Raw genomic sequence first — 18196 nt, 5'->3', positions numbered from 1 at the left:
CAACTTCCTACAGCATGGCAACAAAATGTGAAACTTCTCTTGGTCTCTTCTCTTTTCTAACTCAGGATATCATTTAAGTAGTGATTTTGTAATACAGCCCTATCATTTCCTTTTTTACTCTTTTTTTGGAAGCTGTGTTTGGTCTTCTTTTTTTTTCTCTGCATGCACTTTTATTTGACTCTTCTCTTTTCCTAATCTCTTCCATCCTGCAGAATGACCTGGATGACCCGGAGCGCGGCATGATTTTTGTCTGCTCAGCAACTCACAAGACCAAGTCCATGTTCTTCTTCCTGGCCCAAACTGAGCAGGGAGACATCTTCAAGGTTACGCTGGAAACAGATGAGGAAATGGTGAGGAAAGATTAAGATTGGATGCATACCCACTTCTTTATGTGACTAATTCTTTGGTCAATTTTAGAGTGAGGCAAACCGTGTAGAACAATGCATTTTCACCCGATGCAGCATAATTGTAATACCACACATATCTTCACAAAATAAATTAAAACCTCTGGATTGATTTAGTGAATACATTTTTTTTATTGTTTTACCTAAAATCTGTATGTTTATAAGGGCTTTGTGTTATTTCTCAGGTCACAGAAATCCGGCTGAAATACTTTGACACAATCCCCGTGGCAACAGCCATGTGTGTCCTGAAGACTGGCTTCTTGTTTGTGTCTTCAGAATTTGGCAACCAGTAAGTAAATTGTCAGAATTAAGTCTGTCTTACCTTTTTTTATGATAATGTCTGTTACTTTTCTAAGACTGTAACTTACAACCATTCAGAATTGTTCTCTTTTTCATTTTTTGCTTTATTTATTTATTTTTCTCATAATGTGCAACTTTTTTTCCCTTTAGTTACCTTTACCAGATTGCTCACTTGGGTGACGATGACGAGGAGCCCGAGTTCTCCTCTGCAATGCCCCTGGAGGAGGGAGACACCTTCTTCTTCCAGCCCCGCCCCCTCAAGAACCTCGTGCTGGTGGACGAACAGGAGAACTTATCCCCCATCATGACCTGTCAGGTCAGTGTGTTAGCGTGCACTTGCGCCCATACAGAGAGCCGTATTACTCTACCTGAAGACTTTTTTGATTGGTGTCTTTGTTTCCTGGCTCATTGTCTACTCCCCTCCTGTTTTTGACAGATTGCTGATTTGGCCAATGAAGATACACCACAGTTGTACGTTGCCTGTGGACGAGGACCACGGTCTACTCTGAGGGTCCTTAGACATGGACTGGAGGTACACACCAAACACACAACTACATAATAACATGTAACATTAAATAATAGACACACGTACACACAGCTGTCTGAAAAAATGATGAGTATGTTCATGTCTCTTCTCTGAATAAAACTGAAGAGTTTTTCGATTGCTCTGATTTCAGCACAAAAACATTTTTTTTTTTACATAATGCTCTGTCCCCGCTGTAAGCTGATTACAAACAATGCACCAATCAATCACTGGTTGTTTACTGGTGGTATGTGACAGACCTTGAAACATCCTTAGAATTTGCACCAACTTTCATAATGTGATATTTGATAAACACTAAACCCCCTTTACCTCTTTCTCCACGTTCTGTCCGTCTCTATCAGGTATCAGAGATGGCTGTGTCTGAGCTGCCCGGTAACCCTAATGCTGTGTGGACAGTACGCAAACATGTAGAAGGTAACACTTTTTTCTGAAACAATTATATTCCGCCTTTTTGCAACTAAGAAATTGTCGCCATATAGTCGGACCAGCAGAGGGCGCTCTTACAATACTGTGGCCAGCAATGTGGTATGCCACTAGCAGCTTCTGCTATGTCAACCTTAAGTTCAAAGTAAGCGAAAATCCAGCCACTGTAGTAAAATACAGCTGTAGTCAAGAAATGTGACTGCAATTTTCCCTTATGTTTAAATCTATAAAAATAATCTCTGAACTATAAAACATCACAAAAAATGAAAGTTACCAACATAGACCACCATGTTCTGAACAAACAAACTCAGAGTAGACAAACACTTACAAAATGTACATTTTTAAAGGTAGGAATGCTCATACAAGCAGGGTTGCACATAACTGGTACGCATGCGCAGAAAAAAATCAGAAATACGTCTTGTCACTGCGTGCCTTTGCGTACCTGATGGGTCATCAAAACAGAACACATATTTAGTCTACACGTGTTTCTTGTCAACTCTGAACTACTAGACATGTCAAAAACACCAAAATACATTAGGCAGCCACTTTGGCATTTTGCTCCCTGCAAATAAATCTCCGGACTTTATTGTGCCGATTTAAATTGAGCCGAGCTGCGCAGGCCATAACCGACGGACCTGTGAAGCAGAGCCTTAGATCACCGGATGACAGAGTTGTTCACCGTGTGCACAGGCGGGGTTGTTGTTAACGTCGGTATGTATGAACAGAAATGTACTGAAACTACGTCAAATGGCTGCGGAGGGAGACTCCCCTGGGCACATTCTGTGCCCCGAGCACACACGGGAGAACTGTGCAAAATCAGCTGATCACAAAGTGTGTGCACTGTGGTCAAGCTGCTGCAGTTTTATTTACAACAAGGTGGAGTAAAACCAAAGACACAGTTGCAAACTCAGGGTGTTAATGGAAGAGTTTGAAATCAGACAGAGGTGGAAGAAGTACTCAGCTCTTGTGTAAGAATTCATAATGTTACTCAAATAAAAGTAGAAAAGTATTATCATCAAAATATAGTTAAAGTACCAAAAGTAAAAGTACTCGCAATGCAGATTGGCCCATTTCAGAATAATATATATGCTATGTTTTATAATGATTGATCATGAAAGTGTTCTCAATGCTGGTAAAGGTGCAGCTAGTTTGAATGACTTTGTAGACTGCAGGGTAGCTTGTGGATTTACTCCAGGTGGAACTAAAGTCTGATTTAACACTTGATTATATTTCACATCATTCACCCAGATCTGTAAAGTAACTAAAGGTATTAAATACATGTAGTAGAGGAAAAGTACACAATTTGCCTCTGAACTGTAGTGGAATAGAAGTACAAAGTAGCATCAAATGGAGATACTCAAGTAAAGTACAAGAATCTCAAAATTGTGCCTAAGTACAGTACTTGAATAACTTAGTTACTTCCCACATCTGAAATCAGATGTGATTTCAAGTCATGTGATAATTTCTTAGTATTTGATCCTTCAACTTGGCCTCAGGAAATGCGAGGACTTCACAGTTTTGGCAACACGTTTTGGAGAAAGCAAATTGGAGGCTTACACAGAGACAGGGAGGTGCATCTTCAGCATCTTCATCATCTAGCATGCAAGAAGAGGAACTAGAGGACAGCGAAGGAGACACTGATGAGGACAGTGAGGAAGACTGCACTTATTAACACCACACTTCGTGTGGGGTGAGTGCCGAATGCTGCCTCCTGGTACTCATCTGAGTAACTCACTAAAAAAGTTATGTGCACCCCTGCATATAAGAATATGTTGTGAGCCCCTGGCTAACTGATCATTAATCGAGAAGATGAATGCCTTCATGGGTTCTGTTCTAAGTGCCTAACAACTCGCGTAGCTGCAGTGATAGAGCCGCCCCTATTGCTACATCACTCCATTATTATTCTCAGGCCCACATGTGTTGTTCCTGCCCAGACTGCCTAAAGCAGTGGTCGGCAACCTTTTTGATATGAAGTGCCATTTAAAAAAAAAAAAATTATCAACGGGGTGGGTTGAGGAGCTTGATGCTCGTGAACTATCAGCAGGAGGGCGGGGGAGCCTAGCTGCGGGGAAGCAGTGTGTGGACCCGTCAGCGCAACTTACATGATGCAGAATTTAACAAACACATTTAAATAATTGGTTTAAACGGCATAATAATCATAATAAGGACGATCGTCCGTTCTGTGATTTTCCAGAGCACACATGTTATGATATTAGGGTCACGCAGAGTGAGATGAGATCGCTGTCCCTTTAAGAGAGGGGTGTGGCTTGTGCATGTGTGTTTGTGGATGGTAGAGCCACAGTAGGGAACGTGTGTATGTTTCTGGAAGTGAAACGAGGAAGCAGAAAAACAGAGGTCTGTGATGTATTTTGTGAAACAGAAGAACAGCTAAATAAATGCAACGGCCTCCCAAGAAGAGCTCGCCTCTCTCCAGTCATTGAAGCTAAAGTGGGTTATTGAACCTGAAGCTTGTTGCTTCTGCCTCCTCGACTACGGTCTGGGAGCCGACAGGAAAGTTCAACACACAGATGGCCAGTCCGCCCCTTTGTAGCATATTATTTCAATGAGAGATGAGCAGATCGCCCCTGGGCTTTCAACTAAATACACAGCCACGCAAACACTGCGGCATTTGTACAGCTCCTTATGGCTACTGCAATTAGTGAAGTGCTTTCCTCTGTGGTGAAACGATCAGCACTGCACTGCGGAGGAAAGCAGCAGAAAGTCACCTGGAGATAAAGAGAGCGGGGCTGCGCTGCGTGCATGGCTTCCTTCTGCAGGTAACGGGGAGACGCGCTCTGGCGGCAATCTCGTTCAGGATCCGAAAATACAATTTAAATATTTTGCACACTTATTCCACTTATTCCTAGTGGGCCACTGGTTACGGGTTGCCGACCCCTGGCCTAAAGATTGCGCATTATGTCTGATCTTAGCTTCCATCAACATACTGACTGCTTTTAAAGGAATATGCAGCTGATCACTTCAATGATGAGTAAAGAAGCCATGAATCACCTTGCCTTAGCATCTAGCATCCTAGGATATTTATTCAACATGTTTAGTCTCGGTACAACTCAATCAGCAATTTTCTTTTCTTTCCTGTTTTCATTAGATGAGTTTGATGCCTACATCATCGTGTCTTTCGTGAACGCTACTCTGGTTCTTTCCATCGGAGAGACTGTAGAGGAAGTGACAGATTCTGGATTCCTAGGAACAACACCCACTCTCTCCTGCTCGCTGCTCGGTGAAGATGCCCTGGTGCAGGTGGGTGCAATGTCCCTTTTTAATAGCATTATTCATACCGGTGAAAAAGTACTGGCCACATTCAAGCAGTCTTGAATCATTACGAGATCGCAAATATGTACAGGTTTGATTCAAATCAAGAATTTGTCTAGACGAAGCAACATTACAAAAACGATCTTTGCACAATATACACAAAAACATATTTAACTGTCTCAGGGCTTCTTAACATTTATGAAACTATTAATGTGTAGCACCAGATTAACGGGAAGAATCTCAGCTAACTGAAGATATGAACCATTTTTAACAAAACAGAACACAAGTCTCATAAGAAGCATCTAAATGACCCCTGAGCGAAAAAATGCAAACTCACATTGGCACAGAACTCAAGATAAAGATACCCTTATTACTTATCGTAACTGCACATACAAGATATTCGATTAAAGCTGAGGCTCCACAGATTATGTAGGTATATAGTATCATCACTGAGCGATCCGAACTCGCGACAGGGGAAGCAAACACAGACATCACAACACGTACCTTTACGGAGCTTTTACGGGAGATCGTCTCACCGTAGCTGTCAATCTGATCAAAAGACATGTTCAATGGCATTAAAACGAGAAAAAACGCGGCTGAATCGGTTAATCCATAGGTTGATAATGTTTCTGTGGATTTGAAAAGATTATTTATAATCCATAATTCCATTTTTATGTAAAAATCGGAGACAAAAAGTTAGCTGCTGATGGTAGCCAAGTATGCAGCTTCCGGTTTTGGCCACTCGTCACTCTCACTTATTTGGTAAGTGTTTGTGTGTGTAGAACTTTCCTTCGATTCCATTGGCTCTAGCATTTATAAAGAGATTTAATTCGTCAAAATCGACCAAGGGGGGCCAGAGATATGGAAAATCCACCCAAATCTTTTTTTGCTAAATCTTTCCAAAAAGGTCAAATGTCACTTGTTTTGCATCAATCTTGATAGAGGGAACTTATTATATGTTGTACTTTGGATTCCTAAAGATTTTAGTCTACCTTACCATCATCCAAGGGTAGTTTTCACCATGTAAAAAAAAAACGTTTGGACGGACACAATAATTTACAGTTTTTTTACTATGTTCAATCTGAATTTTCTTTAAAATACATCTATATTGATTCTGACTTTTCTACATCCAACTCACAGGTTTATCATTACTTTGAGAACAAAGATTATTAATTTAAGGGAAGATATGGTCATTTGTTCTGGGAATGTCATTTTCGAGCCTGAGACCTGAAAAACAGGCTCAGGGTTGAACAGGTTAACAGAAGAAAGTAAAAACAAAGTAATAACATCTCCTCTCTCTCCCTCCCTCCCTGTTTCTCCATACAGGTGTACCCAGACGGTATCCGCCACATCCGAGCAGACAAGCGTGTGAACGAGTGGAAGACTCCTGGCAAGAAAACCATTGTGCGCTGCGCTGTGAACCAGCGACAGGTCGTCATTGCTCTCACTGGAGGGGAGCTGGTCTACTTTGAGATGGACCCGGTAAGAAAGAAGATGGTGCAACAATGGCTTTTTGACACCATTTGGTAGAATTCTATTGACTTGTAATGACATGCATGAAACACTTTAACAACAATATTGGATGATGTCTCTTGACACTTACACTCTACAATGAATATGAAAAGCATAATGAAACCAGACTGAAAATGTGTAATACAGTTTTTTGTGTGTCCTCTCTGTAGTCTGGCCAGCTGAATGAGTACACAGAGCGTAAGGAGATGTCTGCAGATGTGGTGTGTATGAGCCTGGCTAACGTCCCTCCTGGTGAGCAGCGCTCGCGATTCCTGGCTGTGGGACTGGTAGACAACACCGTGCGAATCATCTCCCTGGACCCTTCGGTAAGAAAAGAAACCAGCACATAATCCTCCAGTCGCATTACAACCTAAACCCTGTCTTAAGTGCCTTGCTAGCTACGTTTTAGTATGCAGTAAATAGGGATGGGTATCGTTAAGGTTTTAACGGTACTACTACTTTTATCGATACCGCTTATCGGTCCGGTCTTTTAACAGTACTCTTATCGGTTCTTTTGGAGAGAAAAAAAAAAAGGTAAACTAGCTTAACAAATTGTGAACAAAACTAACATTGCTTTTTATTTAAATTTAAATACATAATATTTATAGGGCTGTCAGTCTATTAAAATAGTTAATCGCGATTAATCGCACATTTTTGATCTGTTCTAAATGTACCTTAGAGGAATATTTTTCAAGTTTTTAATATTCTTATCAACATATGAGTGGACAAATATGCTTTATTCTAATGTTTATTATCATTTGAACAATGACAAATATTCTCATGAATATTAAACACAACAACCGTGCGTGCGTGCGTGCGTGCGGAGCTGCCTGGACGCTGCAATCATGTTGCACTATCCAAGCTGAGTGTGCTGACTTCTCCTACAATGTCCCGCTGTCTGGCTTCCTGCATAAAGTCAAGTGCTCGGCGCAGTTGTGGCGAAATGTCGCTCCTCTGTTTTCATTTAAACGGCTCCTTATATCCGTTAGCGCAGCTAGCTAGCACCAGAAGCTAACAACAACAATGCACGTAAGGTTTCTCTCGCTCGCTCGTGCCACACATACACACACCCTCCCGGTCCTCCCGATGGCCAGTCGGTGCCTGCCGGTGAGCGTGGAAGTGTGGTCTGCCACAAGCGGGCAGCAGGAGCGGGGCTGTCAGCATCAGCTTGTAGATGGTATTTTAAACTCGATGCGCTCTGAAACTACGGGGCGGCTGAGGAAAAAAAATACACATGCATTAATCGCGTTAAAATAATTAGTGGCGTTGATTTTTAACGCCAACCGAGCTATACCAACGGATAGCTTGGTGCTTTCTCTCCTCCTGAGAAAGACCAGCCCTTTGCTCTTCTAAAAAATTGCTTTAGATTCTCTAGGATTGGACTCTTCCATTAAAATGGCAGCTGTCCCCAATCCAGTGACCGAGTTGACATCAGCATATTTACTCTAGATGACCTCACACTATGACTGAGGCTAAAACGGTGTAAAAAATGCAGTTATCAACAACAACCAAATCTGTTGTCAATAAAAAACAAAAGATTAGTTTCCATGAAATATTAAAAAAATGATGAACTTCATAATTAATGCCAACTCAAAGCACCTGAACAATTTTGCTTCTTACTTGAATGTTTTAGTGAAAGTGGTACTTAGTGTTTCAGTGTTTTTGGTGACAGAATTATTGAATGATGACAAATAATTGTTTTCAAAAGGTGCAGCTTGAATATTAAAAGGGTGCACATAGTTGCTGAATAGAAGTCACTGCAGAAAGCTTGATTTCCAATGTCCATACCACCTAGAAAGAAAAAAAACCTCTTAACTTCACATTCACGTTTATGCACTGTAACAAGAATGTTTTGTGTTGAAATGGTCTTAACGCTCTAAATCTTCATCATTCAGGACTGCCTCCAGCCGTTGAGTATGCAGGCCCTGCCAGCCCAGCCTGAGAGTCTGTGTATTGTTGAGATGGGAGGAGTGGAGAAACAGGATGAACTCGGAGAAAAGGGAACCATCGGCTTCCTCTACCTCAACATAGGGCTCCAGGTATGCTTTCTCATTTACAAATCTTCAGTTTTTTCAATCAAAACCCCTATAGGAAGACCCATCATATCCACTCTTAATGTGAGCTCCGACTGATCTGTTACTTAGTGATAGATTCATGAGAAAAAACAGTTTTGCATTCTTTATTAATGTATAGGATAGGGATATGTAACCCAATCCTCTATAGTTGTTCTAAAAATAGCTACAACAAGCAACCCATGACATCAATCAGAAGCTCTGCTCAAACATGACCCACAATCTGAGATCTGCTCTAATGTCATCTGTTTGAATTTATCAGCCGGTATCTGGATCATGTCATCTAGTAATCTTTGTGTCTGTTTGATCCCTTCTCTCAGAACGGCGTGCTGCTGAGGACTGTTCTGGATCCAGTGACGGGCGACCTGTCAGACACCAGAACACGCTACCTGGGGTCCCGACCCGTCAAGCTCTTCAGAGTCAGGATGCAGGGGCAGGAAGCTGTATGTGATACTAACATACAATCATCACACACACAAAAGATGATGATATAGCTCCAACATAATAAAATACATAAATCGGTGTGCATTTTTACCCCTTAAGAATTTGTAAATCTGTTTTTAATTCATGTGAATCATTGGAAATCGTCTCCTCTCGCTTACAGGTTCTGGCCATGTCCAGTCGGTCCTGGCTGAGCTATTCGTACCAGTCGCGCTTCCATCTGACCCCGCTGTCATACGAGACTCTGGAGTACGCCTCTGGCTTTGCCTCTGAGCAATGCCCTGAAGGCATCGTCGCCATTTCCACCAACACACTGAGGTATGGATATACACTGCAGGTAGACCTGTTTCAATAGGCCTATTTGTCATACTTATTTAAAAGGTCTCTTAGATGTTTGGTAAGTTCAAGAAAAATGACATGCAGAAAAATATGCATTATACGTCTTTAAGAAATTATGTTTGTGTGATTTTTAGGGTTACATTTTAATTATGGTTCTCATCCTTTGATAAATGTTTGTAGGAAAATAAAGGTTAACAAAAGCTTAGTGAATTTAATATTTTCAGAGATTCATGTTGTGCTGCATCTTAAAAAAAGAGTTGCAATGTGGGCCCCCAAGATGTATAGTTCAGCATGGGCTGCCAGGGGTTTTTCTAGAAAAATATAGTATGAGGGCGCTAACGTCACTTAAAAATAGGCGCTTTCACACCAAGTACTTTTCCCAGGAATAGTTCCCGGAACTTATGGCACATTTCCACTACAGCGCGGAGCTCGCTTTAAGCATGCGAGGCCCGTTTTTTGGTTGCGTTTCCACTTAGCATAGTACCAGCTAGCGGGTACTATTTCACAGTTTTTCTGGCCCCATACAATAGAGGTTCTTTCTGGGCCAACAACCAGGCTGAGTCGGGCTGAGTATGCTAAACTAGAGAAAGAATCGCTGGCAAGGGGGCTACAACTACAATAAGATGAACATATTTGACCGTGATTTTAATTGTAATACACGTTTCAAAATTATGCCGAAGTAACCGTAAAAACCATGAATTAATGCTTTGACAAGTCTGCAGACAGACAGCAGGTGAAAAAACTTTTAAAATGCGTGTTGTCTAAATGGAGATCGGCTAAGCTAACGCAGTATATGCTCCGACCACACTCACAACAACGGCCTATACAGACATGACCGGGCGTCACGTGGGACGTCTTGAATTTTGAATTGAGCCGTCCCTTTATAGATACTATCTCTTTACGTATGCACACACTAGTGTTGTCACGATACCAACATTTTGGTTTCGATACCAAGTCAAGAATTGCGATTCCGATTCTTTTTCAATACTTTTCTTAAAAAAAGGGAAACAGTCTTAAATATAATCAGGGATGCAAACTCATCAGGTATGAAAAAGGTGACAAGGATCCGAGCCCCCGACCCCACGGAATATCGGCTTTAAAATTAGGAATAACAGATGATTTTAGCAGTCAAAACAACTAAAGCAGCAGTGATAATAATAACAGAAAAGGTAAAGAGTCACATCTAATAGAAATATATAAAAGCATTTATTTTAATTGTGTAGCAGTGAGTTTAACATTTTGGCAGCACTGTTGAGCATTTTGAAAATGTATTTTCATGCCTCTGCAAGGCTTAGTCTTTCTATCTTTATAGCCACTGGTGTAAAGTAACTAAGTTCATAAACTCAAGTACTACTTGGGTACAATTTTGAGATACTTGTACTTTATTTAAGTATTTCAATGTTTCTTTTGCTACTTTGTTCTTCTCCTCTACAGTTCATAGGTAAATGGTGTACTTTTACTCCACTACATGTATTAATACCTTTAGTTACTTCACAGATCTGGATGAATGATGTGAAATATAATCAAGTGTTGAATCAGACTTTAGTTCCACCTGGAGTAAATCCACCAGCTACCCTGCAGAATACAAAGTCATTCAAACTAGCTACAACTTTACCAGCTTTCATGATCAATCATTATAAAACATATCATATATATTATTCTGAAATGGACCAATCTGCACAACGACTACTTTTACTGTCGCTACTTTAATACTTTTACTTGAGGAACATTTTGAATGCAGTACTTTTACTGTAACAGAGTATTCCTACACTCTGGTGCTTCTAGTACAAGACCTGAGTACTTCCACTTTTACTCAAGTACAAGATATATACTTGTACCACCTCCGTTTATAGCCTATGAAAAAAACTAATAGAAAACGAAGGCTAAAGCTAACGTTAGCAGATAGTGATGCTAGTTTGCTAGTTAAGTTTGCTCAATGATAATATTGTGACAGAAAAACTTTTCAGTGCACATCGCGCTCTGCCGCTCCGACAGGGAGCTCTGCTCTGAACACCTGAACGGCCCCGTTCACAGACTTCTGTCGTCTTTTTTGTCAACAAGCCGAGGCGCAGCGGCAGTTGCACTCCCACTTGCAGCCATGCTTCTCGTTTTCTCACATGCTCTGGCTAGTGTTAATTTCGTTGACTAAAACTATGACGAAATATGTTCGTCAACGACCTTTTTTTCCATGACGAAAACGAGACGATGACGAGACGGCACCGACGGCAGTAAACAATAACTGTAACGAAATCATCATGCAATATCGTTGACGAAAAGTGACGAGACGAAAATGTAGTTTACTAAATAAAAACAATGCCAAAATCTCTCTTTACTTTCGTTGACGAAAAATGAGGTGACGAAATATTATCAAAGATAACGTTACATTTCTGATAGTCAGTTTTTCTCCCAGCCGTTCCACTTCCGGTGCTGCGGCAGAGCAGCAGCAGTGTGTCTGTGCTGCGCGCAGCGGTACATTTGAATTACACCGGGCATTACACCGGGCAGCAGCACAATATGAACTGTCAGGAAGACTCGGGTCTAACTCATGGTCTAACTAACCTTATTTCACAGAAAATCAAATGGCAACAACAGGGCTTAGGAGCAGTGGTCGCACTCGAGTTAACCGAATACCCCCCCGTCAGCGCGAGTGAGTGATACATTGTGCACTCGACGGGTAATAATGACGGAAATGTTACGATCCTGTCCGTCAAAATGTCTGACAACGAAAAAGTCTAAAGCCACCACTGCTTGGGAGAAAGAAACTGTGATATTTGGGCCCATTTTCGCTACAATGAGGCGGAGAAAAAAAGCAAATGCATTGTTTCATCAGAAGGGAAGCAATGTGGCCATAACACAGCTGGTAAAAACACCACAAACCTGACCAGATACTCTCTGCAAAGCTGCTTTCTTAATCATTCAACCTGTGTTTTTCATCAAATAAGGACAAGATAATCTTATTTATTTATATACTAAAATGACAAATAATTGGTTTTGGCTAGACTAGTTTGACTGAAATGTTCTATATAATCTGATGACTAAAAAAGACTCAACCGTTTTCATTGACAAAAAGTAAACTAAAATAATTAGTTTTCTTTGACTAAAATAAGACTAAAATGCTCAGACTTTTAGTAGACTAAAACTTGACTAAATAAAAACAGGTTGAAGGTGACTAAATATGACTAAAACTAAAAAGAAAATTTAACACAGGACTAAGACTAAAACTAAATAAAAAAAATAGCTGACGAAATTAACACTAGCTCTGGCAGCTAGCGCGTGGCCGCGTGCACGAGAGAGGGGAGGCACTTAGAACGTGCTTGAGAGGAGCGGGACTGCAGGCACGGCTGCAGTGCAGGGAGTGGAAGGTGAGCGCTGAACACACACGGCTCTTATTAAAACGGCGCTTTTTCACGGGAGTACTTTTCCCCGTCATTCTTAAAGTACCGATACTAATGAAGCGGAGGAATCGAACCGTTTTTAACGGCGGGGTATCGCGGTACCTTTCAAGTATCGGTACACCGTGCAACACTAGCACACACACACAATTTTGAATTGCGCCGTCCCTTATATATACTGTCTCTTTACGTCTCCCTGCCGACAGGGACACCCCTCCTGACATGGTCCTTGGAAAATGTGGAGTTTTTTTTTTTTGTTCCGTCACAGGAACACGCTTTGGCGGCAAAAATAATCCCACCAGACTCCTTTGCCCCTCCAACAGAGGGATGTCCTTGTCATTTTTTTTTAGACGCCCTCTGCTCGAGTTCAGGGTGTTCCGAGCTGAATAAGGGATTCAAATGACTGCAAGACACCTGCCTGGCGGAAACGCTGCTCTCTAGCCTTTGCTCAGTAAAAAAATCAGGAAAGCAATGACCCTACTGCACTGTTTATGTACTTATTGGAAGTCACTTTGGAGAAAAGTGTCGACTAAATGAAAGGTAATGTACTACTCCCCTACCTAGTGTTATGATGTGGTTTGACAGTTAACAGAATAATTTGTTGCCCTGTGAAATAAATGTTGGGTGGGACGGTTTAGTGGAGAAGCATGGTTCTAACTTCGTAGCTCGGCTGTACCCTTGAAGTTAAAAAGGATCTGTAACAGTCTCTCTCTTCTCCTCATCTGTCTTGCAGAATCTTGGCTTTGGAGAAATTGGGAGCAGTCTTCAACCAGGTGGCCTTTCCTTTGCAGTACACTCCGAGGAAGTTTGTAATCCACCCGGAGACCAACAACCTCATTTTGATCGAGACCGACCACAATGCCTACACCGAGGCAACCAAAGCCCAGAGGAAGCAACAAATGGCTGAGGTAAGATTGGCAATGTTAATCATAGGATTAACCTGTTAAGCCCGATTGCCCCCGATGGCATTCACAAAACTGTGTCTTGGGGCTTCTTAACATTTAACAACCTATTAATGTGTCATACCCACTTAACGGGAAGAAACTCAGCTAACTTATGATATAAACCATCTTTAGCTAAACAAAACACATGGGTAACGCCAAGCCTCTAAATTAGCACTAAGCGAAAGAGTGCTAACGCACTTAAGCACATACGGTAGCGATATTTAATACTTCATGCTATCTGCATAAACTAGATACAGGGTGTCCGCGGGGTCTTAAAAAGTATTAAAAGTTGATTAAACGGCATTTTCCAAGGTATTACATTTTGTAGCTTGTTTTCAATAAGTATATAAATTGTCCAAAGAGGTTGTATTCTACAGTCTGCCTGAATGTAGTCATGGCGTAGGTGTGCAGTGTGATTCTGTAGTTTATTTATGGCATCCCGTTGGATTTGACGTCATCTGAACAGGACATTGCACGCTCACTGCTTGATAGCGCGCGAAGGTCCGTTTACGGCGGTTATTAAACAACATGGTTATGGGGAAATGCAAGTTTGCGTCCAAATGGTTGGAAGATAAGTGAGATAACTTAGCCTAAAGTGAACTAAACACTCAGAGTCCTTTACCTCACTGAGCTGTAGTTATCAGTCTGACTGGAGAGGACTCTCCCTCCACATTATTGTAGAAACATCTTCTTCTTCCGTTAGAACAGCTAGCACAGGGGTTCTCAAAGTTTTGATGAGTGAGGGCCAATTTAGGTACCCAATATTGGATTGAGGGCCGCCCAAGAAAAAACGGAACACAAAATAATTCCAAAACAAATCCTTTCTTTATTGTACTAACCAATTATACATACAGTATACATTAAGATTAATCAAACATTAATTTGTCTCAAAAGTGCATTGCACGCACACGCGCACACACACACACACACACACACACACACACACACACACACACACACACACACACACACACACACACACACACAGAGTATTGTGCTGGAGTGAGTGATATGCTGTGGATTTCCTGTCTTATCAGCAAGGCCCTGATTCAGAACCAATTCCAGCTACTCAAGCACCACAGGTTAACTTGCAGAGCAAGACAAATACAGAGAGACAGAGAGGGGGGAGGGAGAGAAAGAGACTTTTAAAATAGAAGTTTACCAAAGACCACAATAACACAGTATTCATCATCATAATCATTGTTATTATTATTGTTGTTGTATTTGTAACACAAATCGGCTATTATTGCCTGTCATCAACATACCTTTTCCTACTTTGAATGGGATTTATGGTGCTGTCTTCTGTTGGCTACTATTCCTTTGATGTCCGGTTCCATCTCCGTTGTTGCTATACGAAGGACAGCATGTAGATGGGCATCCGTCAGCCTGGATCTCAGCTTGGATTTGTTGATGGCCATGGTGGAGAAGGTTTTCTCACAAATGTATGTGCTTCCGAACAGAGAGGCCCTTCTGATGGCATGTCGGCGAAGTGCAGGGTACGTAGATGGGGAAAGTCCTTTGTAGAACTCGATGAGATTCTGGTCTCGATATGCTGCTCTGGCCTCAGAGCTCTCCTGCAGGTCGATGAGCTCGAACTGCATTTCTGCAGGCTCTTCTTCGGGTGCACATGTGAAGGGATCTTGGAATATGTTGAATGACTTCTCGTGGTCACTGAAGTCCGAGAAGCAGTGGTGGAATTCCTCTTGGAGTTTTTCCATGAGGTTGTGGTTCTTGTCTGAACACAGGTGATGTAAAACGTCACATTCACCTGCGAGCACCTTGCAGGCGGGAAATGGGTTAGATCCCCCTCTGAGCTGTCCCTGCAGTAGTTGAAGTTTTCGCTGGAAAGCTTTTACGCTGTCAAACAATGTGGAAATGAGCTTCCCATGGCCCTGCAGCTTCACATTGAGATCGCTGAGAAAGGTGTTCAGGTCAACAAGGAACGCTAGGTCACAAAGCCATTCAGTGTCACTTAACTGTGGCAGATCTTATCCTTTTGATTGCATGAACTCAGCGATTTCTTTCCTCAAATAAAAAACCGCTTCAGTGTGGCACCTCTGCTCAGCCACCTGACAGCAGTGAAGTATATGCAGGGCATGACATTAAGGATTTTGGGAGCCCTGTGGGCCATCTAAGCTAATTTACAGATGGCCCTGAGTCCAATAGAGATGGCCCTGAAAAATGCGCGCGGACGAAATGACTCACGAAAGGTTTGGGGGACCTGCAGGTCTTAGATGCTGTCTGGTGCATTCTCTAGAATTATAAGATGAACCACCACAATATTATATTGTACAATTTCAATTTTATTCTTAATTTCACTTCTTCTTGTTTGTGTTTGCTGATTCAACGACTCAATGGCCCTCTGTCTGTCAGAGGGCCACTGACTGGGGTTGAAGATGGAACATTTTGAAGGGACACTCCCTTTCTGGAGATCTTGGAATCTTTTCTCCAGGTGCTTGATGAGCACATCTGCAAACACATACAAAATGTCAAATTATATTCCTGTCTCTGGACCACCATACAAAAAGTATCTATTAAAACATGTTATGCCCATATTTACTTATGAAGAAAATATTTACTTTTGAAGAAAAAATATTGAATATTTACTTTGAAGAAAATATTATTGGGCACATACCTATGACTTTGATTCTCTTTTTTCGGGGGGGGGGGGGGCTGCAGCACAGTCTTTCTCTTCTTTCCAGGTTGTTCACCTTGCTTTGGTGGACTAAGAAACATTGTAATACACTCTGACTTTAAATTATTTGATCATTATGTATTCAGCATCAATTCAGAATCCGTAACAAACTGAAATTCCCGCGAAAATGTGGTTGCATTCGATTCATTGTCCGGGTAGTATTCAGTTGCGCCACTTATGTGACAGACAAGAATAGTCAACTCTAATGTCTAACACTTAATGTGGAGAAAGAGAAGATGTCCTGTATGGGTTGATTGTGCGTTGATCTGTTGGTAATGCCTCAGGGTTCCGGTGGGCATGTAAACAAATGCATAATGCTGCGCTATACTTTGTGGCCTCACCCAGTTGCATAGCGACACTTATTGTTTAGGTGTCTTTTAATAAGCAGCTAGTCATATCATTAGCTAGAACTAGCTGGATCTGATCGATATGGACATAAACGCGAGTGAAGTCTAATCTGACGGGAGAGAGAGAGAGATCAGCTGCTGCTGACGAGTCGACACGCAGCTCTGCATAATCACATGCAGCGGTGAGCGGAACAAAACACACACCAGGTTAGAATATCACACGTAGCTATTTTAATTACCTCTCAAACTACCTAAACTAGTTATAGATGTGTTTAGTTTTACTGTCGGGTCACTCATTACTGGATCCGCGAGCTGCATGATACTGGCATAATAGATTGCCCGATCGGGCAACCAGCAGGTGAGGCTTCATTGCCCGAGCTAAATGCTAGATGGCCCGGGGCCATCGGGCCATCCTTAATGTCGAGCCCTGATATGACGTCACCAAATTCAGCCTCTTATTGCACCAAAAAAGTTTTGAATTGACGGTGATTCGGACCTCTGGACTTTAGGAAATTCACTGTCTTGACAACAATGTCCATGACATGTTTCATTTCAAGCGTATGAGCAGCAAGGGCTTCTTGGTGAATTATGCAGTGATATTTGATTAGGTTCTCACCTCCGTTATTGGCCACTTTGTCGCTGAGCAAAGAGACAGCACCCGCCTTTCTCCCGACCATGGCTGGCGCTCCATCTGTTGTGACACCGACCATGGATGTCAGCTCCACATTGTATGCATTGAGACTACGACACACAGAATCACAAATGTCGATTCCCCCTGTTCTGTCTTTGATACTCTCCATGCTTAGCAGTTCCTCGCCTATTTCAAAGTCCTCCGTGACCGTTCGAATGAAAATTAGCAGTTGTGCAGTATCAGAAATGTCTGTACTCTCATCCAGTGCTATAGAAAAGGACCTCTTGCCTAGGCCTGCCACACGTAGTCCCAATTGCTCTTTGAGATCATTGGCCAGATCTTCGATTCGTCGTGTCACCATGTAATTCGATAAACTTATGTCACGGAACTTTGACTTTTGTTCAGGGCATACAATGTCAACCACTTTCAAAATGCAGTCTCGCACAAATTCTCCATCACTGAACGGCTTGCTCCGCCTGGCAATTTCGTGAGCTACCACATAGCTAGCCTGTGTTACAGCTTCACCGGATTTTGCAAGATTTGTGAAAACTGACTGCTGGGCAGTTAAACCTCTTTGAAGTTGCGCTCCTTGCCCATGAACTTGTCATACATTTTATGATTGGTATCATAATGGCGTTTGATGTTATACTCCTTGAGCATTGCAATCACCTGCTTGCAGATGAGGCATATCACTTTATCCGACCCCTGAGGTAAAACGAAGTAAGCTTTGCTCCATTTCTCCTGGAACTTCCTTTTCTCATCACTGACACAACGTTTTTTTACGCGACGGCCCTGGCTCCTCCATCTCGCTTACACAACGAAAACTTCCAACAACTTTTGTTGCGAAGGACTGATGGTTTGGGCCACGGGCTGTTCACGTGA

General features: G+C 41.9%; 1 protein-coding gene across 2 annotated transcripts in view; it reads left to right on the top strand.

Annotated features, from left to right (window-relative positions):
- The window catches only part of sf3b3 (splicing factor 3b, subunit 3), a 53757-nt gene that overhangs the window by 6489 nt on the left and 29072 nt on the right, over positions 1-18196 (top strand). For both annotated transcript variants that reach the window (XM_034084825.2, XM_034084824.2), the window contains exons 8-19: positions 213-350; positions 590-693; positions 855-1020; positions 1141-1236; positions 1590-1662; positions 4778-4929; positions 6268-6423; positions 6624-6779; positions 8349-8492; positions 8846-8968; positions 9130-9284; positions 13431-13605. In XM_034084825.2, the coding sequence (XP_033940716.1) occupies positions 213-350; positions 590-693; positions 855-1020; positions 1141-1236; positions 1590-1662; positions 4778-4929; positions 6268-6423; positions 6624-6779; positions 8349-8492; positions 8846-8968; positions 9130-9284; positions 13431-13605 (1638 nt within the window). The remainder of the gene's footprint in view (positions 1-212; positions 351-589; positions 694-854; positions 1021-1140; positions 1237-1589; positions 1663-4777; positions 4930-6267; positions 6424-6623; positions 6780-8348; positions 8493-8845; positions 8969-9129; positions 9285-13430; positions 13606-18196) is intronic.

The sequence above is a fragment of the Pseudochaenichthys georgianus genome, chromosome 6 (genome assembly GCF_902827115.2).
Source record: "Pseudochaenichthys georgianus chromosome 6, fPseGeo1.2, whole genome shotgun sequence".
Taxonomy (NCBI): domain Eukaryota; kingdom Metazoa; phylum Chordata; class Actinopteri; order Perciformes; family Channichthyidae; genus Pseudochaenichthys; species Pseudochaenichthys georgianus.
Note: the sequence above shows the minus strand (reverse complement) of the source record. Positions and strands in the feature narration are given on the sequence as shown.